Below are 10,785 nucleotides of genomic sequence, written 5' to 3' on the forward strand. Positions count from 1 at the left end.
TCACTAGATGAACGACGTAACCCCGATCCCTGAGTGATTCAGATAATTTCTTCTCAGCGATACACTTTCGTAGGGACCGTTTTCTCCAAGCTAACGGCTAATGTAGCCAGGAGACAAGCCACAAGCCACACAATCACACACCTCCCCATTGTTTTAACACACTTAGTTTCCAGATAAACAAACTTAAAACGTTAGGCTGGCCAGTAATGAGACTCACCAGTGCAGGGCAGATGCAGCAGCAGCAACAGAGAGAGACTGAGTCGGACTACGCAGTACACAGTCAGGGCTCCTCCTGCCAAGCACTGAACAATTTGGTAAACGAATCTTTTGAACAAATCTTTTTAATGAACTGATTTTAGTGATTCAGTAACATCTTAAAAACTGCTTTGCCCATCACTAGTGAACATAACGGTAAAAATCATGTTGAGCCACGGTGATGTTAAGAATCAGAATCAGCACAAACAGAAGAGACAAAAGAAAAGAAACCAAGTAAATACGGAGGGAAGGTGCAATGTTAGTACATTCTCCATAATTACGAACATTCTTTTACCAGCCTGGTTTCTCTGACTCTTACTGGTGATGTTGCATTATTCAATAGTTCAAATCTAAAAAGTATCTTCTCAAATACAGTGTTGTAGTAGGCTGGGGCTTCTTGCTAACAAAAACGCAGATAAAAGAAGAGAGCTCTGCTGTTGTTACTTTGCAATGTATGTAGTTTTACTTAAAAGTTATACCTGCACAGATTGTAGATATATTTGCGACAGTGAAGTTACATCTGCAGTTCTCTGTAACTGTTATTTTCATTGTCATGTCCTAATGTTGTTTATGATATTTAGGATTATTTTGTTCACTTAAACAATTAATATTCCTATTATTACTATTTGACTGCTCATCAGTTACTTGAATGCGCTGTCATCCGTCATTGGGACCTCTAATCAGCTGTCATCAGTTGATGTATTTTCCGCTGTGCAGAGGATTGTGGGTCAGAATAGCCAGAAAAGCATGCAACATCCTGGTATTTTTGGCATACTGCATTTGACATATGTACTGGGACATACTAAATCTTTCTCTGGCATACGGTTGTGTGGGTATTGGAACGCACAGACAGTTTCCCTCAGCTTATGGCCTTAAACACATTGTCTCATGACATGCTGGAAAACTCCACCCATTCAGCCCCCAACATGCCACAGTTTGTATTAGCAAGAAAAAGATAGTTACTGGTCACTGGTTTGTTAATGGGAAGGGAACAAAGCTCAGCTGGATGATCTTTGCTTGGATCAGAGGTGCGATGACATTAAATGGCTGAAGCTCACAGTCGAGCAGAGGTTAAAAGATCAGTTCATGCAGAGGTGCTAAGATGAGCTCCAGAGTGTGCCATCATGTGGCTTGTGATGTGAATTTAAAGAGGGCTTTAACTTTGAGAAATCTTCTTTGTAAAAAACAAGAGGCTACTTATAATCTTCAAATAATTAACAACAGAATTCCTAAAATAACAGGACGATAGAAAGGTTTGGAAAGGAATATAAGATTTAGTAACTTATGTTAACAACCTGGGACATGAACAGCAAGAAGTATCTGCCACAATACTTAATACTGTAAACCACCTGTCCGTGTTTAAAATTATTATTGCAGCTAGATAAACCAAGGTCAATGTGTAAACTAGGTGCTTTTTTAAGTAATATTGTTGCTCTCTTCAACTTCCTGAGACCCTAATTTTGTTTAGTGTGCTTTTTAATTTTTTAAATTCTCCTAGCTAACTGGGATGAGAAGGACAGATAAAAAGATAAGCATTATGTTTGAACAGTAAGTAGTTTTTGAGAAAAACAGTGTCCCTTTATGGGGACAGCAGGCTTATTTGTAATAGTCACAGGTGTGTAATAAAGTATAAAACTGGCTATCACAATGCTCCAACATTGTTGTGCACAAACAAAATTGCGATCAATGCAACATTTGACTAATGTTTTATAACTTAAAGGGTTAGGGGTCACTGTTCAAGTCTAAAGCTGTCAGGACGGTTTATTTCAATGCCTGAACATGTGTGCAAAAGCAAAATTGCAAAAGAAAATCTAAAAAGCTTGTGATTTGTTTGTTCTCAAATAAGCACTTCCTTATTAACAACGTCTTACCTTGTTGCTATTGCTAAAATTGGTCATATTTGTTGCTATATTAAACTACAAATGTTAACAAACATAGATAAACAAGTTTTAATAACATAACATTTGATCAGGTTTTGTACCTTGTCCACTTTTGTGTCCGGATCAGCTGGAGATTGTCGCTGCAAAGATGGCCGTCATCTTGTTCTTACATGGATTAGTGTATTGTGGTGTTACTACCACTAGATGGCACAAAAAAGTGTCGACGAAGGAGGACAGCAGGTCTAAGTTAAGAGGAATGAATGTCCTAAAATGTAATGTCCTTATATGAGGACGCAGAGTCGCAGGAGGGTAAATGACTCAGTTTGTGAGTAAATAAATCTGAATCGTAATCTGAATCTCACCATATCCCAACACTTTCAGAGCTCTGATTAAAGATCCCTCCCTGACATGTGTTAGGACATAAAAAATCTTTGTTTGGATTAATAATTTGGGTCTGATAAGCAGTGCTGTGCACAGACATTTTGCAGGGCAGGTGCTCCTGGTACAAAAGGCTCATGCAAAGTGCACCCTGCTGGGAGGCCTCTATCTGCCAGCACCAGAGGGTTTCTTGAAGCCTAAGTACATACAGCACATTCCTGCACAGTAATGATCAGAGGAAATGTCTGTCTACCTTACATATGAGGGTTTTTTTTTTTTTTTTAAAGATATTTTTTAGAGCATTTTTTTTTTGCCTTTAATTGATAGGATAGTGAAGTGTGGAGAGAGAGAGGGAGAGACATGCAGCAAATGGCCACAGGCTGGAGTCAAACCTGGGCCACTGCAGCAACAGCCTTGTACATGGGGCGCCTGCTCTATCCACTAAGCCACCGACGCCCCTGAGGTTTTTTTTAAATATCTATATACTCGTAGCAGCTGCTACACATTCACTTTTATCATTTATTTAAAACAGGAAACAACAAAGAAAACAATGCCACATTTTGCACACTTTAGTGGTCTATAAAGTAAATAAGCATTCTCAACAAATCTTCACACAAAATTGAAAAACACTGTTTTCTGAATAATAAAAACAAACATTCACCCTCCAACCGAGGAAGCCCATGTGTCCTCTTCTCCCTATTCTTCACTCTTGTTACTTTGCTTTCTTTTTTTAGGTAGTCACTTGCTTATTCGTATAATTATGTTCTAAATAAACGTTAAGATATTCTTAAAGAATCCCAGAGAACTGATGCATGAGGTGGCTGCAGCTCTGCGCTCCTCCTCTCCTCGTCTGTGCTCCTTACACAGCGCAACCTCAAACTGCATGCCATTTTTGTTTAAATTTATTATCAGAGATGCGACGTGGGGGTCATAAACATTATTTCAAATTGAGTTTTGGGTTCAACAGACACAAGCAATTAGGTGTTTTTCACTCTGCTCACACTCAGCAGTATGTGAACACAAATCTACCCGAGACTTGGAGGGAGACAGTGTGGTTCTATGCCAGACTAGCTTACTTGTTGTGAAGCTTAATGGTGAGTTATAGCCTAAATTAGACTGGCTGTACTGAGATGTTTTAATAGTGGTTTAATCTGACAGCAGTGACAAACAGTGCCGAGGTGTAGGACAAACACTGTCGTTACCTGGCTGTCCATGAAAGCAGGTCAGGGAGATGTAAGGCGCTCATTATACATACGGCTTCCACAAGGGAACTTGAAGACGGAGAGGCAGGGGCTCGACTCAAATGCAGGTGTTGGGCTTACAGCACAATTGAGAATTGATGCCATGTGCCAAATTTGAAAATATAAAATTATTAAAAGAAATAGAAAAGAAAATGGCTCACAAAAAGGGCACTTATCTAGACAGAGGGAAGAGGGCAGGTGCTTGAGCACCACCTGGGGTCTTTGCACGTGTCTGCTGATAAGGTTTATCCACAAGAAAGTTAAACGACCTATTTACCTAGTTCAGATTTACTCAAAAAAAAAACTCTTTAGGGTTTATGTTGTATTTTTTTCTCATGTTTCTAGAAAACACACATAAAAACAGAAAGTAAAAGATTTGACTGTTACATTAGGGGATAATTCCTCATGTTGAACAAGCTGCAGGTCATAAAGTGTCTTTGCTGCCATCTTGTGTCAGTCTTACTGCACTGTTGCCATGACACCACCTACTGTATCATCCTCCATCAGGCAAGCGATGTTACTAGACACCAGAGTACAAATATATTAATGTGTCATCAATTTGATATCATATTTAGTCAGATGTGAAAATTCATAAATGACAAAACGCCTTTTGAGTCACTTAAAAAATACATGAAATCACAATTTTGTAACACAGTTTTTAAAAGGTAAATAAATAGCTAAATTTACAAATAAAGTTTTCATGGGAGATTTTAACTACAATTTTAATATATCTACTGTCTCTCTGTTTCCATTTATAAAATCTATTTTATTTGCTAACTCCTCATGACATGTGACAAGAGTGCATGCAAATAAATTAGTGGTGGGGAAAAATGCGTATTGAAAGAGACAAAAAAGTTATTGTAAAAGCTCTTATTTTTCATCTTGTTGGTGACACACAGTCAATATCTTTATAACTTGTTCCTCCACAGAGTCTGTCACAGATTAAAGTTGCATTCAGCTGCTCGCTAAGTTACTATAGTACAGCGTTTACATTAATGAGATGGATGTGGTGCAAGAGGTCAGATACCCAGTCAGACTCTCCACCCCCGAATAAACCACAGGATGAAATCCGTTTAAATAGCCATGCTGCTGAAAGTTTCTGCCTGTGTTTTCTTCCTCGTTTTCAGCTTTTCTTCGACCAATGGCAGTCACCTCTGACGTCTGAGTGACAGGAGATGTGACCTGCAGGCAGCTGGTCTGGACATGGTGGTGGTCCTGCGGGGCAGAGGTCGTGGACAGGGTTGTGTTGGCGACATGGGGATCGCACACTAGGCTGTCCTCCCGTAACTCCTCCCACAAGTTACCTGAGAAAAATAAAGAAATATCTGTAACTCTGTAACACAACAGAGCCATCTTTAATGCTACCACTAACACCTGCGTTTTATTCCTATCCATCGTATTGTCTCAACCTGACTCTCGTACCTTGCAGCTGCAGGTCTGTCAGACTGGGGTTCAGCGTGTCGATGTCATAACTGGCATCTCCCTCCAACAGCAGGTCCTGCATGCTCCTGGAGCTGTACTCAGCCTGCAGGGTGCCATTGTACACAGGTGGCATTTTACCAGCCATGGGGGAGTGCAAGCTTCCAGAGGCTGATGGGACACCAGCTGCCGGCTGCTGTCCACAGGGTGAGTACAGGGCAAATGAGTTGCTGGGGTGAGCAGCAGCAGGGGGAAGGTAGTAGGGTTGCTGAGGCTGAGCGTGGGCATACTGTGGACGGCGACTCGGGAGGCAGGGCGGTCGAAGTGGGGCCGGGGTGCAAGATGACGAGGCGGTGTTGTATATGGGGGCCACTCTGGATAACAGAGCTGAGTTGGTGTAAGGTGGCAAAGACCTGAACTTCTCCGGTCTCTCCCCCAGTAGACGATCAAGGTCTTCTGTAGAAAACGTGTATTAAATAAAGTTTGAATCGAATAAGATGAACTAAAATTTCAGGTCAGGTCAGATCAGCAAACACTGATTAATTCTTGGCATTGACATCTTTCGATAAGTTTATGGGACCCACCTGGTCTCGCCATGCTCCTGCGAACACTGACGGGGTCCTTGCGACGCCACTTGTGCAGCTCCTCCTGCATTTTCTCCACCTTGGCCGGATTGAGAGCCCACAGACAGCCTTTGCGGGACGAGTTCCCATTTTTGTTCTCCACCTTCTCAAAGCACTTGTTCAGGGAGAGGTTGTGACGCACAGAGTTCTTCCATCCATCAGGAGCTGACTGAAAACAGAGGAGTGGATGGATGCAGAAGATGGGAAAGAACAGATTTAAAGCAGCTGCTTTATAATGTCATGTCAGATTTTTTATGGTATTATTAGGGTTGCTATGTTTTTATGTAGACAAATTTTTCGACACTATGCAGTGTTTAGTTCCTTTAGCCATGGATAATTCAACAAGAGTCTGCAGCAACACTAGCAGTTTTTCCAAGATGCTTAGGGTTCAGATGTACTTTCCGCTCTCCACATCTGCAGCAGCTGCGGACTTACATAGGTCGCACAAATGCACAGGCGGTTCCATACATACTACGCCTGACAGTTTGTGCCATTGCAAATTTTAGGCCACACATAGGTTGCCATAGGGGTCTGTGCAAACTTTCACGGACATGGGCAGATGAAGACATTTACATCACACCGACCAAAGCGGACCCTGATGGACTATCCCTGACACATGGAAAGTATGAATTTGCTTTTACACCCACCAGTGCTTCAAGCTAAATGCTACCATCCAGTGTTGGAGTCAAGACCAGCTAAACCAGTGGTTCCCAACTGGTGGTTCATGGGTCCATTCTGAATGGACTGCAAGTGACTCATGAACATGTCAAGTTTGTAAAAAACACACTTTATTTTTAGAGTACAGTGAAATTACAGCACCTAAACCACTGTTCTAAACTGAGACTAAGTCATGACCAAGACCAGAGTGAACTGAGACCGAGACAAGACCAAGAGTCCCACACTACATGACACGCTTACGATAAAATGTGGAACGAGCAAACCATCACCACTCCTCAAACTGATCTGAAAGATCCATACTCTTATAAAAGCCCCCAGAGAAAACAAATGGACTGTACTGGTGTAGCACTTTTCTAGTCTTCCAACCGCTCAAAGCACTTTCACACTACACATTCACACACTGGTGGCTGAGGCTACCGTACAAGGTGCCACCTGCTACTCAGTAACCATTCACTTGCACTCACACACCGATAAAGCAGCCATCAAGAGCAATTTGGGGTTCAATATCTTGCCCAAGGATACTTTGACATGCGAGCTGGAGGAACTCCACCAAACCACTGATCTTCCAATTAGTGGACGACCCGCTCTACCTCTGATCCACAGCTACCCTGAATGAAGATTCCTCTTCGTGCATCTCTGTCCATGCATTTTGTATATGTGTGTATGTATATAAATGCACCATGAGGATGTCTTGATAAAACAATCAAAAGGCATTGCAGAGGTGAATTTTATGTATGGGAATGTTTCATTGCTTTCTATGAGCAAACACATACAAACGCTAAAGAGCTGAATCAACCATCTTTGTTCAGCTTTCCTTTTTTGCACAAGCCAATTAGTGATACCCTCGTAGTTGCGGTCTTGAAGTCTGAGACAAGAAAAAGTGGTCTTGAGACCGGTCTCTACAACACTGCTATCATCAGTGTGCTACAGTTTCATATTAGGACAAAACATAGTCTTTGTTTTAATTTGTATCACACTATACAGTTAAACTATACTTAAATATATTTTTTTCTTGCCAGTAACTTTCTTCGCGTTCAGTAGAGACATCTGGCCTCACTACAGCTCCCACCCACTGCCTGTGTTTCAGTATCTATGTGTCAAATTAAACAAATGATATGAGTGTTGTTTCAAACTCACTGAAATCCACACACAGAAACCAGGACACCCTCCTTACCTGGAGGCCATATGAAAACATGTATTCATTTTTCCACCATCTGCAAAGTTTAATATCTGCATGCCATAGCAAGAGTCCACTGAACTGAACTGAACTGAACTCAGAGGCACTTGATAACATTCTGAAAGATGTATCTCAAAAATCACAACTTTCCCAAAATACGTTCCTCAGAGTATGTATCACTTATCATCTGCTTCATGTGTTTCTGGCCCTGCAGCCTGTGTTTAATGTTACAGGCAGCTGTTTGGAAAGCAGCCATCTATAAGGTGCCTTCTTGAATATGAATGGCAGCAAGTCTCTGAGCTCTTTCCAGAGGTGAGTCTGAACTCATTTGATTTGTAGATACCTTGGATCCTTTGAAGAATGTACAGTATTTGTGATGACCGAGGGTTCAGACAGAGGTCCAACCCTGCAGCTGCCTCATTTTTATCTATATTAAAACACAAGTGTTTAATTCACCAAGCACTCTCTCAACGGGATCATATAATTATGATGTGTCTTTGGTTTTACGATTTGATTTACTGAATGGTGAAACAGTTCGTGCAACATCCTCTTAATGCCCTACGTACACACACACACACACACACACACACACACACACACACACACACACACACACACAGACATACTGCCAACATTAAATAGATACAAAACACTTCCTCATTAAACTCCCTATGCCAGTCTCGTGCCTCAACTGGTTACACCCAGCTGGTCCAGGGCCACCAAGCTGCAGGTGTAGCAGTAAGTCATTTATCATTAGAGAGTAATTACTGTCACCTACAACAAAGACGTGGTTTGGGACCTTTATTTAGAACAAAGAAAACGTGCAAACCTGAACTTGAACCCTTTAGCGACTGTTGTACTATAGAAAGAACATCGACTGATGCAGAGAGACGGCTGTGTTGTCTTTTTTTAATTGTGATCGCAAAGTCAACTGGCGTAATAAACATATCACAAAAGACTGCGATATTGCACTTTGAACAGGAATATATTGAGTTACAGTTGTTGATTTGTCATAGTCTGCTTGCATGCCAGTGGTTTGTTGGACTGGTGCTGCCATACCACTTGCATAGTTCAAAGAGGAAAGTGTGACAAGATGAGTGTGCACAAAAGTGTGAATGCCAGAAAGCAACTGGTGCCTAAAAAAACATAGCACATCACCTGTTTCGCAATGTGTTGAATACAGGAGAGATGACGTGGCACAGGCAAGGGTACTGTGCAAGAACTGAGTACAGATCTAGTGTGTAGGATTTAAAGCCATCTCGCTGTAAGGTTGCAACACAGCAACCGCGTGTAGGAGACCTACGGTAGCAGATCGCCCAACACATTCTCACTACGACCTCGTCACATATTGACATTTTGGTCATGGACTTTCAATGTCCACATACGACGTGCAAGGTACCCTGGGTGCGTTGGTTGTTGATGTTCTGAGACACCGTGTCAAGTTCTTTTTTTTCAAGATACACTTTCATTTTCACAGGAAATTTATTGTTTACACACCATAAATTGACCCTTTTATTCCTTCAACAACAAACACACATGTTCAGGTTTAGGCAACAAAAGGAAGTGGTTGGGATTAGAAAAAAGAACAGGGTTTGGCTTTAGAATCTCACGGGACGCAAGCACCGCTCTCTTGGGTGAAAGTCGGTGTTTGTTGAACCCATCCAACATCCCTCTCACCTGCCCCGCTCTGACTTTTGCCGCCTTAACTTTCATCCTTGTCACGCCGCGTACCATGCTGACCCTAAAGGATGCCTTTTTCATTGGTTTCTGACGCCACATGTCACTACCTAAGCGCCGGATTTCGACAACTTTGGAGGGGGACCATGTTTGCCACCTTGAGCCAGGGTCTGGTTTGTCTCTTCTGGACTACTGTTGAAACATGGCAGACTCTGCTCAGCATATTAAAAAAAGGAGCTCCTTCTAAGTTGATGAAAACACAACGATTCAATTTTCAGGTGATTACACACTACTGAAAACATAGTTATGAATATATACCATTTCTGCCAATCCCCCTAAATCCTACAAACTGGACCTTTAATGTCAGTTTATCACAAGTAATAAAATTATCGCAATATTCAATAATGTTGTCGTACGTTGCATATTTTTCTCTTATCATGTAGCCCTACTTGTGCCACTGATGAGCCTGAGATGTTTTTCAGGTGGTTAAATTCAGCATATGATAGAGGAAACATTAATTGTAGTACCTTAAAATATGGGAAGTGTTCAGTCATGAAGCTGTAGATCTCACTGACTGGCAGGCTTCCTGTCTTGCTGTTCTTCAGTGCCAAGAAGATCAAGATGCTGCAGTCACAAAGAAAACATTTTTTTACATTAGCATTTTATGTACGTGTTATGTGTGGCGCAAACAAAGCGCTTAAATTTTAACGTAGCTTAGAGTCACATGAGAATTCTGCATACGACTTCCTGGATAAATGTTAGCAAAGTATGTTGATGCAGTGTTACCTGTATGAGTAAATGGGCTTGGGGAAGAGGGACTGTGTCGTGCTCTCATGGTGTGAGTGAGTGGAGAGACTTTGGAGAGAGTATTTTGAGCTGCTGGACTGTTCACTATTAGGATACAGTTTAGATGAAACCTGTGGAAGACACACACGGATACAAATCATGACCTAAAAAACACAATAAAAGACAGATACTATGTCTTTCAAAGCCACTATTTATTCATTTTTTTTAATCTGCGGCAGCAAATGTGGCATGTGTATCGTCCACTGCTTTTGAAACACATTGGATGGCCTTATCTTGGCTTGTGTAATTGCAATACCCTTAAATCGTAAAGGTAAACCTATAACTCCCTCATGAATTGATTAATATACATACACATCCCATCTTCTCGAGCATTCCTCAATGGTTGAACTGACACACTCACTCACCTGCTGCAGAGGGCTTGATGAGCTGTAGGATGAATAGCTTTGGGACATGAAGGGCTCCACTGGTTGAGTTGGTGGTTCTGGGTACGAACTCTGCAGAAATTAGAAAATAAAAGGAAGTTGTTTTGCTCTGGCATTATTGGGCCAATAGAGCAATTGCATTTGAGGCTTCCACTGGCTAGACTCACAAGTCAGTCTTTAGACGCTTTGCTTAACTAAAGACTGATGACTTTCTCCCTGATTTTGTGT

The 10,785-nt window shown here is 41.5% G+C and overlaps 1 protein-coding gene across 1 annotated transcript in view; it reads right to left on the reverse strand.

Annotated features, from left to right (window-relative positions):
- Nucleotides 1-4,213: 4,213 nt before the first annotated feature.
- The window catches only part of foxn1 (forkhead box N1), an 8,292-nt gene continuing 1,720 nt past the window's right edge, over nucleotides 4,214-10,785 (reverse strand). The window contains exons 2-8 of the mRNA XM_050062312.1: nucleotides 10,540-10,629; nucleotides 10,115-10,245; nucleotides 9,856-9,952; nucleotides 5,758-5,965; nucleotides 5,177-5,629; nucleotides 4,782-5,058; nucleotides 4,214-4,274 (exon numbers count right to left, since the gene is read on the reverse strand). Of these exons, the coding sequence (XP_049918269.1) occupies nucleotides 4,214-4,274; nucleotides 4,782-5,058; nucleotides 5,177-5,629; nucleotides 5,758-5,965; nucleotides 9,856-9,952; nucleotides 10,115-10,245; nucleotides 10,540-10,629 (1,317 nt within the window). The remainder of the gene's footprint in view (nucleotides 4,275-4,781; nucleotides 5,059-5,176; nucleotides 5,630-5,757; nucleotides 5,966-9,855; nucleotides 9,953-10,114; nucleotides 10,246-10,539; nucleotides 10,630-10,785) is intronic.

This window comes from Epinephelus moara, chromosome 2 (assembly GCF_006386435.1).
Source record: "Epinephelus moara isolate mb chromosome 2, YSFRI_EMoa_1.0, whole genome shotgun sequence".
NCBI lineage: Eukaryota > Metazoa > Chordata > Actinopteri > Perciformes > Serranidae > Epinephelus > Epinephelus moara.